The 20,111-nt window shown below is 42.6% G+C and overlaps 1 protein-coding gene across 8 annotated transcripts in view; it reads right to left on the bottom strand.

Annotated features, from left to right (window-relative positions):
- The window catches only part of ATXN7 (ataxin 7), a 174,239-nt gene that overhangs the window by 110,458 nt on the left and 43,670 nt on the right, over nucleotides 1-20,111 (bottom strand). For 7 of the 8 annotated variants that reach the window (XM_072989355.2, XM_072989352.2, XM_072989356.2 and 4 more), the window contains 2 exons: nucleotides 19,187-19,507; nucleotides 16,850-16,918 (listed from right to left, as the gene is read on the bottom strand). In XM_072989355.2, the coding sequence (XP_072845456.2) occupies nucleotides 16,850-16,918; nucleotides 19,187-19,496 (379 nt within the window). In that variant the 5' untranslated portion in view covers nucleotides 19,497-19,507. Of the gene's footprint in view, nucleotides 1-16,849; nucleotides 16,919-19,186; nucleotides 19,508-19,788; nucleotides 20,083-20,111 lie in introns of those variants that run through there. The other variant, XM_072989357.2, reaches the window with a different exon arrangement.

The following is a 20,111-nucleotide window of genomic DNA, read 5'->3' as shown; positions in this document are numbered from 1 at the left end:
ATTTCATCGCTAAGCGAAACGCGGTTTCCCATTGAAATGCATTGAAAACCAGATAATCCGTTCCAATAGGAATGAATTGCCGTCCTTAAGCGAAAATCGCCACAGCAAACATCGCTAAGCGAAATGCGGTTCCCCAATTGAAATGCATTGAAACTATTCAATGCATCTCAATGGGGGGGGAAAATACAACAATAAATTTAAAAAGAACAGAACAAAGTCAAATTTGGTTAACAAAGGGTTTATTAAGTGCACTTTATGATTTCAAACATTTTGAACAGTAAACTTTAACTTTATAAATAACAGAAAAACATTTAAAAAACAGCAAACATGAGGCTGTTTAAACCATCGTTAAGCGAAACAGGGAATCCAAAGTTTAATCGCTATGCGAAGCATGGTACCTACCATCGCCAAGCAAAAATCGCCCATAGGGACCATCGTTAAACGAAGTGCAAAAACGCTCCGGAAAAGTCGCTAAGCGATTTTGTCATTAAACGCGAGGCACCACTGTATTTCTTTTTCCCTTCCACCACGTATGTTTTCTTGCATTAGCTCAAACATCTCCTAAAGAACTGTAAAATGTACTCCAAAAAAAGAATGCAAAGACAAGGCCACAGACCATTCATCTACTTAAAAAGGAGGCAACAGTACAAGAAAATAAAAAATAATCATCCGAACAACAAGAGCGAAATGCCCTGAGCTGTGCCCAACCACTACTACCACCACAGTGAATGGCACATCATTACTGTGCCAAAGTCCATTCCTTTCTCACACACCCACATAGAAGCAAGTAGAACAGTCCCTCCCAAACTCCACCAAAATACAATTTTTTAAAGCAAGGGAAAACTACAATCAAAGTCCCACTCAACCAAAATGACTACAATATGGGAAGATTTATCTCCCCCACCAACACTTGATCCTTTCACTTCTCTTCTTTAAGTCCAGCAGAAAGCAGCAAGCAGAAAGAAAAGAACCAAAGAGGGGAAAGAATTCCTAAAGAAATAGAGCAGGAGGAAAAAAGATAATCCCAAAGAGACACGTCATCATAGGCAGGCTGTCTAATGACAGCCACGACAGTAATCCAAAGAAATGTGGAGGAAATTGGAAAAATACCAAGAAAAAAAAGGCAGAACAGAAAAAGATCCAATTTAGTGGCATGACAAGCAGGTAAGCACCAATTAAAATGGAGCGCAGCAGATGCTCAGTACATAGTAATCCCACCCATAAAGAAGCAAAGAAATAGCACTTCTCATTGTATTCCAACCAACCCAGGCCCTTTTCACATTCAAAATTGCCACTATCCACAAGTGTTCTGATTGGCTGCCGACAGTGGTGACTGCAACCACTGGATGAAAAATTTCAGAAAATTTAAAACAAAAGAGGGAAATGTGAACAAAAACATTCCATGTATTCTCCTTTCCTTAATATGTATCACTCATGTGGAGGAGACTCTCTTTCAGTAATCAATGAAATAACATAAAAACCTTTTTTTTTTTGTTAAAACATGGAAGTTCTATTCTTTTTGTTAAAACATGGAAGTTCTATTCTTAATCCTGAACTCTAATATTACAACAAGAGACAACGTATCTCTGTCCACTTTCTGTATTCTATGCATATAAATCTTCATCATCTCACTCCATTCCATCCCATTTTCAAACTGCCTCTGTTACTCTAAATAAATATGGGGCATAAAAGGAGCATAACCCAAGTGTTTAATATTATGCATAGTGATGAGAATTGGACAGCTAGCAGCCAAGGATTTACGCAGCCTACATCTCACACCCTGCCAAACCCAGGAAGTTACTTTTATTTTTCCATAGCAATACATCTGTGCAGACCAGAGAAGGGAAAGCAATTCCCCCCAAACAGCTCAGTGGATAAAGCAAATTTAAAAAGAGCTAATAACAAATATACAACTAGAAGCCATAGGCGACCTACATGTAATTTTCTGTAGACTCCACTATTTATTGTGATCAATGTTCTCTCTAAGCTGCACAGGTGTGTGGCTGCACAGTCAGTGTTGCTGCCCATTTGGTTCTTGAGTCCAGAACCCTGCCTACACAGGGCAGGAACTCTGCCCAACACTGGAAGTAAATTAGAGGGAATGTTGATTATGAATCTAAAAATTCAATTTATAGGTTATGGTTATACATTTATTTCACATATATATTACCTTTCTTACTAGAATTGGGACCAAAAGCAACTTATGATACAGATAGTAAACAACAGGAAATTAAAATATAATAAGGTTAAAAATATTAAAATAGAATTAAATTCATTATGATATTAAACTATAAAATGTAAACAATTTAAAATCTCTTGATTAAAATATGAATACAAGTTTCTCTTAAAGAGGAGGAAACCAGCAGATGGGATAAAAATCTTAAGATTTGAGGTTCTTAATTGCCAAAAGCTTGTCAGGTTGAGGGGAAGGTCTAGCATCTCTTGACTAAGAACTTCAAAACCTGGGAGCAGCCATGGAGAAGGCCCTTCCTCAGGCCCTCACTAAATGGGCCTCTGAAGCTGGTGGGACCATGAGAAGTATATTTCCAGCAGATCTCCAGGCAGGCTTGTATGGGAGACCACAGTCTTTCAGATAGCCTCATCCCAAAATGTATAGGGCTTCATAGCTTGTAAGCAGCCCTTTGAATTGTAGACTAGTAGCCAGCAAGGCTGCTGTAGATTAACTCAACAACTTAAACATTTTCAGGTTTAAATGTTAGCAGTAAGAAATTAATATCCTTGTTTCTAACATTCAACACCAACAAACTCGTTCTTACACTTAACATTCTAAACTCCGGTTATGGATTATGCACCTCCAGAAGCATAAGAGGGCAAGAACTGCCATTTAAAAATCCAATTAAGTCAATGAGTGGTTGTAATTGACCAGATAGGCGGGATATAAATAGAATAAATGAATAAATAAATAAATTTAAAGTCTAACATCTTTTGGCCACTTCAGCATAACCTCTGCAGAATCAAAGCAAGTATATTGACGCATCATAAGGACATATAGAAGAATATATATACATATAAGACATTAATTATTTTTGAATGGCATATTGCACTTTGCCTAATATTAAACCTTTAATTATACAAGGAATCCAGTGGAGGGGGAAATTCTCTCACACACTCAAATGCCACGTCAAATTTGCTCTTGAGGACTGGAGAACTTCCATGGCATGCTTTAGAAACCAGAAAAGTTTGATACCATAGAGAGCTGGGAATCCCAACATTTTTACAAACATCATGTTGGATTTGGGCTGTTATACCCAATTTCAGAAGAAGTTTTAAATAGGTATCTAGTATCAACCTTAAAGTCCATTCTGTCACAGTTAAAAGATAATAACAGAATTCTATGTACTTCTTAATAACTGTTTTGTGTAAACAGAATTATGGCTTAATTGTTAAGTTTTGTAAAGCTTCTATTATAGTACAGGCACAGTAGTAATATTATGCTTTCATGTATTAAAGCAAGCCCCGGCTGCTCTTTGAAGTTTTAATAAAAAAAAAGTATAAACCCGAAGCAAAACTCAGCCAACATGTCAATTTCAAGTCCAGTTGCAGTCATATTCTGTACAAGGAAATTCACCCTAAAATACAACGTGTATGTACAAAATACATATTAGCTACTGGAGTATATTATTCGGTCCTTATAGATGTTTACATTAGATTCTGGACATTTTACTATATGTACTTCTTAATAGTACAAGATGCACACATATGGAATAGCTATGACAGCCATAAAACGCCCCAAAACCATAAAACATTAGCTGTAAGTAACAAGAGCTCCTTCATGGATTGCTGCCTTGTCGTGGCGAAGGGGCTTGAGTAACTCAGAGAAGCTATGGGCTATGCCGTGCAGGGACACCCAAGACGGACAGGACATAGTGGAGAGTTCCGACTAAACGCAATCCACCTGGAGTAGGAAATGGCAAGCCACTCCAGTATCTTTGCCAAGAACGCCCCATGATCAGAAACAAAAGGCTAAAAGATATGACGCTGGAAGATGGGCCCCTCAGGTCGGAAGGCGTCCAACATGCTACTGGGGAAGAGCGGAGGACAAGTACAAGTAGCTCCAGAGCTAATGAAGTGGTTGGGCCAAAGCCGAAAGGACGCTCAGCTGTGGACGTGCCTGGAAGTGAAAGGAAAGTCCAATGCTGTAAAGAAAAATACTGCATAGGAACCTGGAATGTAAGATCTATGAACGTTGGGAAGCTGGAGGTGGTCAAACAGGAGATGGCAAGAATAAACATTGACATCCTGGGCATCAGTGAACTAAAATGGACAGGAATGGGCGAATTCAGCTCAGATGATTATCATATCTACTACTGTGGGCAAGAATCCCGTAGAAGGAATGGAGTAGCCCTCATAGTCAACAAAAGAGTGGGAAAAGCTGTAATGGGATACAATCTCAAAAATGATAGAATGATGTCAATACGAATCCAAGGCAGACCATTCAACATCACAATAATCCAAGTTTATGCACCAACCAGCATTGCTGAGGAGACTGAAATTGAACAATTCTATGAAGATTTACAACACCTTCTAGAACTGACACCAAAGAAAGATGTTCTTCTCATTCTAGGGGACTGGAATGCTAAAGTAGGGAGCCAAGAGATAAAAGGAACAACCGGGAAGTTTGGCCTTGGAGTTCAGAACGAAGCAGGACAAAGGCTAATAGAGTTTTGTCAAGAGAATAAGCTGGTCATCACAAACACTCTTTTCCAACAACACAAGAGGCGACTCTATACATGGAAATCACCAGATGGGCAATATCGAAATCAGATTGATTATATTCTCTGCAGCCAAAGATGGAGAAGCTCTATACAGTCAGCAAAAACAAGACCTGGAGCTGACTGCGGCTCTGATCATCAGCTTCTCATAGCAAAATTCAAGCTTAGACTGAAGAGATTAGGAAAAACCACTGGGCCACTCAGGTATAATCTAAACCAAATCCCTTTTGAATACACAGTGGAAGTAAAGAACAGATTTAAGGAACTAGATTTGGTGGACAGAGTGCCTGAAGAACTTTGGATAGAGGCTCGTAACATTGTCCAGGAGGCAGCAACGAAAACCATTCCAAAGAAAAGGAAATGCAAGAAAGCAAAGTGGCTGTCCAACGAGGCCTTAGAAATAGCAGAGAGGAGAAGGGAAGCAAAATGCAAGGGAGATAGGGAAAGTTACAGAAAATTGAATGCAGACTTCCAAAGAATAGCAAGGAGAGACAAGAGGGCCTTCTTAAATGAACAATGCAAAGAAATAGAGGAAGATAACAGAAAAGGAAAGACCAGAGATCTGTTCAGGAAAATTGGACATATTAGAGGAACATTTTGCGCAAAGATGAACATGATAAAAGACAAAAATGGGAGGGACCTAACAGAAGCAGAAGACGTCAAGAAGAGGTGGCAAGAATACACAGAGGAATTATATCAGAAAGATTTGGATATCCCGGACAACCCAGACAATGTAGTTGCTGACCTTGAGCCAGACATCCTGGAGAGCGAAGTCAAGTGGGCCTTAGAAAGCCTGGCTAACAACAAGGCCAGTGGAGGTGATGGCATTCCAATTGAACTATTTAAAATCTTGAAAGATGATGCTGTTAAGGTGCTACATTCAATATGCCAGCAAGTTTGGAAAACTCAACAGTGGCCAGAGGATTGGAAAAGATCAGTCTACATCCCAATCCCAAAGAAAGGCAGTGCCAAAGAATGCTCCAACTACCGCACAATTGCACTCATTTCACACGCTAGCAAGGTTATGCTCAAAATCCTCCAAGGTAGGCTTCAGCAGTATGTGGATCGAGAACTCCCAGAAGTACAAGCGGGATTCCGAAGAGGCAGAGGAACTCGAGACCAAATTGCTAACCTGCGCTGGATTATGGAGAAAGCCAGAGAGTTCCAGAAAAATATCTACTTCTGCTTCATTGACTATGCGAAAGCCTTTGACTGTGTGGACCACAGCAAACTATGGCAAGTTCTTAAAGAAATGGGAGTGCCTGACCACCTTATCTGTCTCCTGAGAAACCTATATGTGGGACAGGAAGCAACAGTCAGAACTGGTCATGGAACAACTGAGTGGTTCAAAATTGGGAAAGGAGTACGGCAAGGCTGTATACTGTCCCCCAGCTTATTTAACTTATATGCAGAATACATCATGCGGAAGGCTGGACTGGAAGAAGCCCAAGCCGGAATTAAGATTGCCGGAAGAAATATCAACAACCTCCGATATGCAGATGATACCACTCTGATGGCAGAAAGTGAGGAGGAATTGAAGAACCTTGTAATGAGAGTGAAAGAGGAGAGTGCAAAAAACGGTCTGAAACTCAACATCAAAAAAACTAAGATCATGGCCACTGGTCCCATCACCTCCTGGGAAATAGAAGGGGAAGATATGGAGGCAGTGTCAAATTTTATTTTCCTGGGCTCCGTGATCACTGCAGATGGAGACAGCAGCCCCGAAATTAAAAGACGCCTTCTTCTTGGGAGGAAAGCGATGACAAATCTTGACAGCATCTTGAAAAGCAGAGACATCACCTTGCCAACAAAAGTCCGAATAGTCAAAGCTATGGTTTTTCCTGTCGTGATGTATGGAAGTGAGAGCTGGACCATAAAGAAAGCAGACCGCCGAAGAATTGATGCCTTTGAATTGTGGTGCTGGAGGAGGCTCTTGAGAATCCCCTGGACTGCAAGGAGAACAAACCTATCAGTTCTAAAGGAAATCAACCCTGAGTGCTCACTGGAAGGACAGATCCTGAAGCTGAGGCTCCAGTACTTTGGCCATCTAATGAGAAGAAAAGACTCCCTGGAAAAGACCCTGATGTTAGGAAGGTGTGACGGCAAGAGGAGAAGGGGACGACCGAGGATGAGATGGTTGGACAGTGTCTGCGAAGCAACCAACATGAACCTGACACAACTCCGGGAGGCAGTAGAAGACAGGAGGGCCTGGCGTGCTCTGGTCCATGGGGTCACGAAGAGTCGGACACGACTAAACGACTAAACACACACACAAGTAACAAGAGAGTCAGTCTTCCCCTTAAGGCTCAAAACAGTAGTTTTGCTTCTATTTTAACCTGTCAAAATGTACATGGAAATGGTACAGAACAGTATTCCAGTGGTTGACATTTGATCTCTGTTTGCAGCCTTGGTTTAATGTTAGTTCAAAAGGCAAATTTGATCCTATGCCCACCCAAACAAACCATACATCAACACACACATATTTATAGGCATAACCTCTTTTGTAAAAGGCAAGCATGAGCAACACAATTAAGAAAAGAAGATTTAAATCAGTGTTGTTGTTTTTTTAAAGAAACCTGTTTGAGGGTCTTTTCTTCTGAATCTGCCCTAGATAAAATACAGTACAGCTAAGGGGCAGAGTTTGGCACTGGGGAAGGATTATGCAAGCTGTAGCCTTGCACAGACTTTTTAGCCAACAGAAACAAAATGTGGCTTATTTTTAGCTCTACTATAGGCAAATTATTTTAAAATGCTAATATTTTTGGAAACAACAAATTTTCAACTGTAATACCTAAAATTTACTATGTTAACTAAGTGGTTACATCCATAACGTATTTTGTATCTTTAGCACTGAAGAGGAGTGAAGAGGAGTACCAGAAAGGCTGCAAGTATAAGATAACAGTTTGGATACATGAAAACATCTTCCAATTATAATAATGTATCTTTTACCTTCAGAATAGGCTGCTGATAAACATTAAGGTTTCACTTATATTTAAAACAGGATTGGATGTTAGCTCTACTAATAGCATTGCTTTTATCTTATTAAATTCGAGCCCTAAGTTAAGAAGAGATGCCTACCTGTTCAATAAAATAAGAAGAGTTACATTCTTCAATAGGGAATAAAGATTTGAAAGTAGTATGAAATAAACAGATCTACAAGACGAGTCAGTATCTCTAATACCTGGTACAGTTTTTAAAAGGTATTGTTGCAACCATAAGGATGGGTTTGTGTGTGTGTTTTTTTTATTAAACCACTGTTAAAGACAGTAATAAGTCAAAAGAATACAACAGGGAAAACCCTACTGTTACATATGAAAGCCCAAGTGGCATGCTAATTGTAAAAAAAAAAAATCCATCAAGCAGAGCTGCTGCAGAATATGCATTCATTTCAATGGGAATATTATTTTTCAAAGGAAATTATGGGAACAAACCAAAAATATAAAGAACTGCATTTAAAGCAAACCTATTTTATGCCACAGAAGTCTGTTTATTAAATCTTTGATATTAAATATCCTGTCTTCTCCTTATGGACCAGGAAATAAGGCCCTTCCCTCAAAACAGCCAAATGTTTTGACTTTTGCTTCTTTTATGAACTATTCAAGTTTTATAGTCCACAAATATTTGATTCTACTCCATTTTAGTGGCTAAATACTTACTTTATTTATTAAAAGCGATTACTGCTTCTCTGGGCTCCTAAAGCAACATAAAACATATCAAAAGGACTCTTCAAAGTTAGATTTTAAAATATTAAAATACAAATTGTAAAAGTCAACATTTAAAGACCATTATTTAAAATCAGATTTAAAATTATTCCAAGACCAATTTTTAAACTGGCTTTTAAGGTCCAAGGCCATCCAGAACGTCTCCAGAGATCAACCCAGCCTGACTTCTTTTGAAAATGAGATGCATAAAATATGATCTCACTTAACAACAAATTATTATTTCTTTTCCAGGTTTTTGGCTCTAAATTCAACCTTGTAAATTTGTTTAAAAATTCAACATGAATATTGCTCCATAAATACATATTCTGACCTGACGAAGCCCTGACTTTTCTGCTAATTTTCACATCAGCAGGGTCACATACTTTTCAGGTGGTCACAGGCACCATCAGACACCTTTTCACACCTAAAATCTTAGCCACCATCCTTAATGCCACTACAGAAGGAGTTAACCTGAAAGAACAACCACCCATCAAACACACATCCAAGTCCTTCAGACCCAGCCAGAACCTCCTTTGGTATCTTAGATTATTCAGGTATACACTGAAAGGTTTTCTTAGTAACAATTAAACTTTGTATTCCTTTTTGGAAAGAACAGCTTCGCATGGCATGGGTGTATTTTTGTCTGTTCATAGTCTGAGTTACTTATTCTTAGTTATACATAAATTAAATAATGAAGAGAGCTTGGTTCAAACAAAAGAACACATAACTTTTATTGAGGCACTGCAGGTAATAGGGATAAAGGGAAAAGTAGGCTGTAATATATGAATGAGAAGGTTAAACAATAGTAAAACGGAAATATTTTTTCTGTATTTAAAAAGCAAAATATATTCTTTACAGACTGTCTATCTTTCTGACACACACACACACACACACACACACACACTAAGCTCTACAAAATTCTTTTAAACTCTAGAAGAGCCTAGAACTAACTCTGAAATGGACATCAAACTCTCTTCACCTCTCCGCTCTAACTCTTCTGATCTCTGATTCAAACAAAACCTGTCACCTCTTAACTGACCCTACTCACACAACACTCCAGGCACTCCAACCAATCAGCACTCAGTCTTTCAACTGCCAATCACATCATCATTCTGTCCGCATACAATGCTATTATAACACAAATGCCATATACAGTGGTGCCTCGCTTAGCGATTGCTCCATTGAGCGATGAAATCGCTTAGAGATGGGGGTTTGGCCATATATAGTATACTATACATACACACACAAACACACACACACACACAAATAAAACAAAATATTAGACATCAATTAAACACATTATGGAAACTAACCAACACCTGAATTAAAAAATCTCTCCTTCAGTCAGTTGCCATAGCCCTGGCTGAAGAGAAAGATCTTTGCCTGCTGGCAGAAAAACAAAAGAGAAGAGTACAACCTATTCTTCACCATAACCACTACAGCCCGAGAACAATAACTAAAAACACCCTATTTTGTCTCCTTACCAGATTTACCTGTGAGCAAGGTCTATTTAAATGCATTAAATCACTATTTAAATTTGAAAAAAATTAGATTTTGTGAATTAAATTGAACTTGGGGAAAAAGTCATTGATTTTTATCGACCTGCCTGTGAAGATGGAAAGACTGAGAAGGGTCTCTCCCCAAGATCTCAAAACACATGGTGCTCATACAAGCGGACGTCCTTCAAATGGCATGAACTCAAGACCAAATATGAGATAGATTGACTCCATCAAGGAAGCCACGGCCTTGAGTTTCCAAGAACTGAGCTGGGCTGTTGAGAACGGGACATTTTGGAGATAACTTATTCATATGGTTGCCATAAATTAAGAGACAACTTGAAAAAACATTAACAACAACAAACCATGCAGGTCTTCACAGGACATAGCCATCACTTTGATTTCTCTTCGGTACAGACTAAGGCTGTTTTGACAAGAAACTTCTGTTCTTCCTGTAACTGGCTCCTGTCAACAATTTAGTGGCAGCATTTTAAGCCCATAGCATTTCTGAACACTTTTCAAAGGCAGCACCATGTATAACATTTTATAGTAATCCATGTGGTATTTAAATGTGGCATATACGACTACAGATCACAAATCTGAAGGAGCAGGCACAACTGATCCACCAGCCTTAGTTCTCCAAAAGCACTTCCATCCATTGCCAAATTTTTGAAATACAGGCTCAAGCCTTGATTCAGAAGTTTGCCCAAGCAGCTAATCTGAATCTTCAGGGTAACAGAATGAGCACAGGATGAATCCCCATTTTTCTAGCTTGGAAATGACCAAAGTACCTCTGTCTTGTCTCTCTTAAGCACCAATTTGGTGCTTCATCCAGGAATCCTAGTAAGGCTGCACCTGGAGTATTGCATACAGTTCTTGTCACCGCACCTCAAAAATACATGGTAGAACTGGAAAAGGTACAGAGAGATGACTGGGCTGGGCTGCATCCCTTATGAGGAAAAGCTACAGCGTTTGGAGCTCTTTAGTCTAGAGAAAAGACGCATGAGGGGGGACATGACTGAGACACATAAAATTATGCAGGAGATGGATAAAGTGGACAGAAGGAAGCTTTTTTCCCTCTCATGCAATACCAGAATCAGGGGACATCCACTCAAATTGAGTGTTGGGAGAGTGAGAAAAGACAAAAGAAAATATTTCTTTACCCAGCGTGTTGTTAGTCTGCGGAACTCCTTGCCACGGGATGTGGTGATGGCATCTGTCCTAGATGCCTTTAAAAGGGGATTGGACAGATTCCTGGAGGAAAAGGCCATCGCGGGTTACAAGCCATGATGGGGATGTATAATCTCCAGGCTTAAAAGGAAGGTACCTCAAAGCGCCAGATGCGAGGGAGGGGTATCAGGAGACAGGTGCCTAGTTGTCTCATGTGCTCCAAGAGGCATCTGGTGGGACCACTGTGAGATACAGGAAGCTGGACTAGATGGACCCTTGGCCTGATCCAGCAGGGCCCTTCTTATGTTTAATACTAAGTACTGTAGAAATCAGAAGCAAAGACATGCTATAACAGATTTTCTATTTCATGTGAATGCTAAAATGTCAATCAAAATACACCATGTGTACACACATAATCACACTTCTATTTCATATAATTTTGGGACATAAATGTAGTCCTTCCACTTTCCTTTATACAAGTGAGCAAACAAACCAGCAGGTCTTATATTAATATAATAATATAATAAAACAATCAAAGAAGAAATAGCCAAGAAAGAAAGAACAAATATTGTGGAATTTTTATCACAAACATTTGTTTCAGTGTGAGCACTTCTGGAGCAAAACTCACTTCAGACGAAGTTTCACTGGATGACATTTACATTACATAGTTACGATGATGTATTATCCAGTTTTGTATGAACTAAGAAAATACAGTTAACAACTTTGGAACAATCTGAGGTTTGGAGCTAGTTTAATATTGTGGCTCGTTCTCAAATTGTTAATTTCTTATTTCACAAAGAAGAAACTACAGCTAGGGGAAGACTCAGGGGATAGTTTATTCACATGCACAAAATAAACACCAGATGGGCTATAGGTAAACCCAAAAGGCTTTGTTTATACTGTATTACAGTTTATTCAATTGAGATATGATCATCTGGACACAGCTGTTAAGATCAACTTTACTGACATGAGACACATCATGGCTTATAAAGCCCAGAAAGATAAGTTTTGATCCAGTACTTGCTCGCCAAAACATTAACTGCAGAAAAAGCCTACAAATCACCACCCAAGTAGCCAAATAAAATTATCCCTAAGTGCACTCACAGTACATCATTTGTGAAACTGAGTTCTGTTTTTCTCAAAATGCTGCTAAGTCCCCAGTTATTGTCCAAAATCCTACAACTGGAAGCAAACTTCTGCAAGTTATGAAGTTGACATTAACATTATTTGTTGGGTGCTGAGTTGTGTGATTCAGTATTCAATGGTGCCTACTAGAGATGGGGATGAATTTTAAAAATGGCAATTTGTTTTGATCCGTTAAATGGATCAATGAATGCGAATATACAAATATTCTTCGACGAATCAATCTATCGATTTGTCTGCACTTTAAACTGCTATAATACTGCCCCCCCCCGATGACCCAGAGAAACCATATTTGCAGGTAAGCTTCCTCAGATGCATTTCTACAACTCCTGAAAGATTGGTGAACATTGGATCACAGACCCCTGAGATATATAGTCAAAAAGAAGATCCCCCCAGGTACAGTGGTGCCTTGATGTACAAACTTAATCCGTCCCAGAAGATGTTCGTAAATCAAAATGTTCGTAACTCAAAGCACCATTTCCCACTGAAATGCATGCGAATGGGATTAATCTGTTCCAGCATTTTTTAAAAAAACCAAAATAAAAATAAACAGAGGAAATCCCACGCTGGGACTGCAAAAACAAACAAACAAAAAAACCAAAAATAAACATTGGAGCAAGTCCCACACTGGGACTAAAAAACAAAAACAAAAACAAAAAACAAAACTGGCACTCAATCCTCCCTCCACCAACAAAACAAAAGCCACCCACCCAAAACTTTTAAAAACAGCAGCACCTTACCGGTCCGAAGCCTCCTCAGCCTCCAGAGCTTCCACTGCTGTTGCGACTGCCGCGGCCGGGAGGCTTGAGCCTTGCCAGGATGCTTCAGCCGCTCGCCTCCTGCTCGCTCCTTGCCGCCTTCTGCAGGTGCTGCCACTGGTGCCTGACGCCAGCCCCAGCTCCGGAACTGCCACCAGCGGCTGCTCGCCAGGGTAGCCACATCAGTCCTCGGTGCTCCTCGCTGCCCTCTGCGGGCTGATGGCGGACAATTCAAATGGCGGAGGGTGGCAAGAAGCGCTGAGGACCAACGCGGCTGCCCTAGCGAGGAGCCGCTGGTGCCGGTTCCAGAGCTGGAGTCGGCGTTGGGCACCAGGGGCAGCATCAGTCCATGAAGGGCAGCGAGGAGCGAGCGGGAGGTGAGCGGTTGAAGCACCCCGGCCAGGTTCAAGCCTCCCAACACTGTTCCACCGCCATGTTCAATGCTGCCAACATGTTCCACCCAGCATCTGTGACGGTGTGGCCACGGGTCACCTCCCCCTTCGATGCCCACTCCTGCAGCACGGGCAGGAACTCATTGGTGATGTTCCTCCCCGTTGCGAGTTTCCATGTGCTGCACCTGCAGCAGAACGGACCTGTCGCCTGGGGGCAGGGCAAAGGCCTCCCCCTGCAGCCCTGTCACCAATACCCTGCCACTACTCAAGTCCTCTGGCTGCCCCCAGTGGGCTGTTAGTGAGAGGTAACAATGCTGACCTCCCCTCCACAGGCCCACTGTGAAGTGTACTTTGCGCCCCTGTAGCCATGAAAAATGGTCACGGACCACCTCCCTCACAGAGTCATAAAGCAAGGGTAGCACTCTAGAACTGAGAGTTTTCCGTGAGGGGAGGTCGTACCAGGAGGCAAAGAAATACTGCAACTGGCGGAAGGCTTGGTATTCCACAATAGAAAGTGGAGGTCCGAGCAGGGCGATCATCTTGGCGATGAGATGAGTGGCTGCTTGCTGGGCCTTGCCCTTCGACTGCCGGCTGAGGGTGATGGCAGACCCAACGGGTGCCACTTCATGGAGCGTGGCCTACCACATGCTCCCAGCCCCGGAAACCCTGTGGCTGCCCTTTTGAATGAAGGCACCTCCTCCTGTCTCCCCTGGAGCTGCTCTTTTACTTCTCCCAGACGGCGTGGACGAAGTGCCTTCCCTGGACAGAAGCCTTGGGTGGTGTCTTTCCAGATGTTGGTGAAGGGCGGTGGAGGACAGATGCCTGGGGTCTGACCCCTTTCAGACCACCCCAAGGCAGGTAGTGCAGTGTGCCAGCCGTGGGTCATCACTGAGTGCTGTGAAATGTTCCCACATGAACCGTTTGCCATGTTTGTCCAAACGAGGACCCACTGCCTGCCCCTGACTGCTGGCCTGGGAAGAACTCTCTGTCCCAGGGTGCTGCTGTTCTGGCAGGAGGGAACAGATGATTCTAGGGACAGGGGTGGGTGGAGGACTGTGAAGCCTGCCCTGCTGTTACTGGTTCCAAATAGGATTGGGGATCTTCGGAAACCAGTAACTCCTCAGATTCCTCTAGGAAGAGGAGCAGCAGTTCTTCTGGCACCTCTGGAAGCTTTGGTTCCCTGCCTGCCTGCAAGGCCACCAGAAAAGGGACAGTAGCACTGGTTACCATAGACGTGGTTGTGCACGTAGTGGTCGTGATGACGGTACTGCTACTGCTACTTAGCCTGCATAGCTTCACAGCCTTCTTCACCTTGGATTGCCCCTGAAGAAATCCCTTCATTTTCTACTGCCTGCCTAACAAACCAACTAAACAAATAAAGCAATGGAGACTGAGGAAGGAAACTAACAGAGGGTCGGAGCGTGTGTATAAATTTTATTTTTAGAATGATGGTGGTGTAATTCTTTTACTAAAATGTGACCTGCCTGCATAAACAAAGACCCCCCTCAGTATAATTTAATTAGGAAAAATTTTCCCCCTGACCCACTGTGGCAGAGAAGCCAAAAAAGTCCAAAAAGAAAAGCCCTGCCAGCTAAGTCTCAGTCAGATACACACACACACACACACACACACACACAGAGAGAGAGAGAGAGAGAGAGAGAGAGAGAGAGAGAGAGAGAGAGAGAGAGAGAGAGAGAGAGAGAGAGAGAGAGAGAGAGAGAGAGAGAGAGACCCAAATAAGTTTTGGACGAAAAAGGAATGATGGATCTAGCCACCCACCAAATTCCCTGAGAGACAGAAGCCTCTCTAAAATGAACTATTGAAAACTGAATATAAAGGAAAAGAGATTCCATAGTCACATGACGTCAGTTCCCTCCCTTCCCCCCCCCCACCGGACAATAAATATACACACACACAAGACTCCGCGGTGGGGGGGGGAGGTTTGATTGATTTGAATCTAAAATAAAATTAAGCCCTTCCGAAGAAGTAGCCTAAGCTACCTGAAATCCCTCCCCAAATTCCCAGTAAAACTGATGATGATTGATGAATGATGATGATGATGAAAAAGAAAAAAAGCGAAAAAGCAAAACTGTAAGCAGCAACTGTTCTCACTCCGGAGAGCATGAACAGAAGTGGGGAATGGCCGGATGGGAAAAGCTTATATGGAGCATCTGTAAAAGTAGATACATCTTTCACCTATGATCAGCCAGAGCTTCAAATTGGCGCCAGCAAGCTCAGAGAGACCCCCCCCCAAGGGGTAACAAATATAGACGAATATGAATGGATCGACAAATAAAAGTGAGGAAATATTTGAGGAGCCATATTTGTCCTGATTTAAAATTTTACAAATACGGATCAATGAATATATGACAAATAGGCTATACTCGTCAGAAAAATTGATCCGTTTTATATTCATCCCCATCTCTAATGCCTACACTGTCTTCACAACTTGCAGCACTCCACTTCCAAATGTCACCTGCGTTATATTCACAAGCATAACATTTACATTATTACTGCTATGTTGTAGGTAGATGAACTAATAAAATGGAAACAGTGTTGTTCACAGGTCTATATTAGGTGTAATTCTCCAAAACTGCCACTGCACATTCCTCTTCCTTGTAATACTAGAACAACAAAACTGATCACTACAAGGCTCAGGCCAGGATTATTTCTTATCACATCCTTAGTTAAGCTGTAGAACTTCCTACCACAAGATGTACTGATGGCTACCAAGCAGAATGGCTTTAAAGGAGAAAAGGGACACACTGCCAAGAAATAAGACTATTAGTTAGGATGACAATATATTACCTCAGAATGCCTCTGAACATCAATCACTTTTAGGAAGAGTGAAGAAGGGCTACTGTCCTCATATCCTGCCTGTGGACTTCCTACCAAGATCTGGCTAAACCTGTGGAGAACAGGATACTAGACTGGATAGGCCTTTGATCTATCCACCCAGATTTGTCTTATATTATGACAAGAATTTTTCTTCATTCTTATCAAATAACTGTCTTCCAAAAAGTCTGCAGCTGAAACCTCTTAGGACTCTCTCTAGAATCGTTATGTATCCATTAAATGGTTGGACTCTTCTAGAACCAGGCAAAGCCAAGCCTAACTAGAAAGTTGGCTAGACTCCAACTGATGCAAAATTCCAGAGTTGCAGGTTTGACACAGACGTGACACAATAGCAACTTCCTGCATTTCATCTAATCAGTGCCGAATTTCTATTACAGAACTAAGCAACATATTTAGTTCCTTGGAGTGAATCGCATGTTGATTTTTTAAAAAAGCAAATACATGACAATGGTTCCAGACAGAAATGAGCTGCTGAGTCAATCTTACAAATATCTTTAGAAGTTCAGTGGTAAACTCAGATTCACACAGATTTTTGCCCATCCAATCATAAATTTCATTGAACAGCCTATGAAATAGGACACCTCTTTATGTCAGACTCACCTTCTCTGCAGAGTCGCATTGCTTCTCGGTTCTTCCCAAATTCCTTGAAACTTTCCTCCAAGGCTGTTCCTGTGTAAACATGATACAAAAACTTAGCTTTATGAGCTACTTGTGGAATGGTAGCAACTGGTCTTGTATGTTCTTTCTTAAGCCAAAATGCTACTGGAGCTTTCAGAACTTACAGGGCATGTTTTATGTTTTGGACTTTGTACATCATAATGTAATGTTTTTATTACCTAGAATTGTCTATTTATATTTTTATTGTATTATTTGTGATTGTTAGCCGCCTAGAGTGGTCCTCGCCTGACCAGATAGGCAGGATATAAATAAAATAAATAAATATGTATGTATGTATGTATGTATGTATGTATGTATGTATGTATGTATGTATGTATGTATGTATGTATGTATGTATGTATGTATGTCCCTCGCTTAACGAGTGCCCCGTTTTACGACGAAATCGCATAGCGATTAACTTTTTGCGATCGCTTTTGCGATGCTCCCTATGGGGAAAAATTGCTTTGCGATGATTGGTACCCTGTTTCGCTTACTGATCATCGCAAAGTGATGATTTTTTAACAGCTGATTGGTGGTTCCAAAATGGCCACCGGGTTAAAAAAAATGGCTGCCCGCTGTTTTCTGGGACGGATTCCTCGCTTACCGGGCAGCGAAAATGGCTGCCATATGGAGGATTTTTGCTTAAAGGTGAGTCTGAAGCCCATAGGAACGCATTGAAGGGGTTTCAATGTATTCCTATGGGCTTTTTAATATCGCATAGCGATGAAATCGCTTTGCAGCAATTTTTGCTGCACCGATTATCGTCGCTATGCAAGGCACCACTGTATGTATGTATGCATGTATGCATGTATGCATGTATGCATGTATGCATGTATGCATGTATGTATGTACATACATTCGTACTTACTTACTTACTTAACTTACTTACTATGCCATCCACACTACCCAAGGGTCTCTGGGCAGCTTACAATAATTTAACTACAGTAAAAAGACAAAAAGATGGGACTGTTATACTTATGTTCTGTCCTGATTTTGCAACCAGAGGAAGACTAGGCACACAATGGTCAGCCTGGGAAATAGCTACTACTGCTTCTTGCATAAATATTCTTACGGGACCTCATATGGCCTTTATTTTAGGCATGATTAATTGTACTCATGCCTTGCACCTTGTTCCGATGCCTTTATTTATAAATTAAATAACACTGATCTCAAATCATATAAAGACATACTTCATAATTTGTATACGATGCAATACCAGTACACACTAAGTTGCAGTGTTCATTCCCAAGCAGGCCATGTCATTAAGTTTCCCTATATATCCTCTTAAATAACAAGAAGCTGCAGAAGCACACCAAGACGCACCTAATGGCAACATTCAGTTATTATGCTAAAGCACAGTTTAGCACAATAAATGATCCTAATTTCCAACCTGGCTCTCACACACCTCCCTCCTCCTCCTCCTCCTCTGCAAACAAATAAAGAGGAGTCTGGAAACTTCTGTTTTTAGTTATCAGCTTCTCTTGCTGTTGGAAGCAGGAGCAGTGTTTAACATTTATTATAAACCATGATTTATACCTTTTAAGGAACTTATGCTTCAAATTAGTAACAGTTAAAGTTAACTAGGGTTTGCCACTGAAGGTGATATGAGAAATTGCAATTAATCTGAAGCTTAAGCAGGAGGAAGACAGAGAAGAAATGTCCAGAAGCCTATGAAACTAGGTTTGTTCACGCTGTGTTGAACTATAGTCACCATGATATCTCAGTGTCACCACTGCAACACAGAACAAAATGACCTTTTTAAAATTCTCAGCATACTGAGATGTGGTTGACAGCATTTTTGTTTTACCTGTAAGGGAGCTCAAGAAACACACCTGTAACAAAAATTAGAAAATGGAATTCTAGAAATAACACAGGCAGCAGCATGAAGCCACTCTCTTGGGCACACAACTGAAAGAGGCACAAGACTTACCGGCGATGTACCCTAAACAGAAACAGGAACTTACCCATGGTTGAGGACTGAAGAATACCTTGTCACAGATAAACTAGACTCTAACGCTGGCAGAGACATGGAACTGGAGCAGCCTGCATCTGGGCTTTCTTACTTGCCCCATTTCCCCAATCGTTTGAGTCTGAGACAAAAAATTTCCCCCTTCTTCTTCCTCTACCTCCTGGATTCCAGGGAGGCAAGAACCCTGGAGCGCCTCCCTCCCCCGCAGGCGACTCTCTGTTTTAACCCTTCGGCGCTGGGCACGGCCTCCTCACCTCCCTTCCCCTCCCCCCGCCAACAACCTCCCACGAAGGAGGGACTCTCTCGCTCACCGTCGTTCCCGTGAAGTTTAGCAGCATCGACCCAATGGCTCCAGGGTTGCCCCAGCATCGCCTCCGGGCTAGGCAAGGACCTGCGCTCCCCGACGGTCGCCATTGCCGCGCTGGTGGCAAGGGTCGTGCTGGCGAAGATCGTCGTGGTGGTGCTGGTGGCGGGGCCAGGGCCGAGGCCGCTCTCGCCGCCGCCGCCGCCACCGCCGTGCCGGGGCCGCCGCTGCTGTTGCTGCTGCTGCTGCCTGCTGGCCGCCGCCGCCGCCGCTCTGCGTTGCTCCCCTCTGACGTCAGCCACGGCCCGCGCCGACATTCTTTCCGCTGCTACAATGTAACGAGAAAAGTCATCAGGCTCTTTTAAGGTGGCGCCGCCACTTAAGGAACCTCAGCGAGAATCCCCCGCTCGGAAGCCGGAACTGGGGCGGCCGCTACGGGCACCGAGCGAGCCGGAGGCACCGCGGCGGCAGCAGGCCTCGCATCGCCTTTTGTTTCCCATTCACCAGCCACGGCGGCTTAAATCCCTTCGCCGCTTCGCTCGGTCCAGGAGCCTAGCCTTTCCCTCCCGCCCGCCGCGGGAGAAACGAGGGAAGCGACCCCAACGCGACCGTGGTCATCTGGGGTTCCGACGCCCGGTCGGCGGCACGACGTTGCTCCGCTCCGGCCCGTTCCCAAACTGCGAGAGAGTCGGCGCCGGGAATGCCATCCAAGAGACCGGCCTCCCTCTTCCTCGCGCCCCCTCTCGCGCGCCAGGGCTTCCCACTGTCCCGAAGTCCAGAAACTTTGGCGCAAGGAAGTTGGGCTATTTTAGGAGTCTGGCAAAGGTCCGGGCACTCCGCGCTGCCAGCCCCCCCCCCGCCTCTTCCCTCTCGGAGAGGGAGGCTCTTAAAGTGAACCCGAGCTCTTCGCCCCCGCGGCCAGGAAGCCCGCG

The sequence above is a fragment of the Pogona vitticeps genome, chromosome 2 (genome assembly GCF_051106095.1).
Source record: "Pogona vitticeps strain Pit_001003342236 chromosome 2, PviZW2.1, whole genome shotgun sequence".
Classification (NCBI taxonomy): Eukaryota; Metazoa; Chordata; class Lepidosauria; order Squamata; family Agamidae; genus Pogona; species Pogona vitticeps.
Note: the sequence above shows the minus strand (reverse complement) of the source record. Positions and strands in the feature narration are given on the sequence as shown.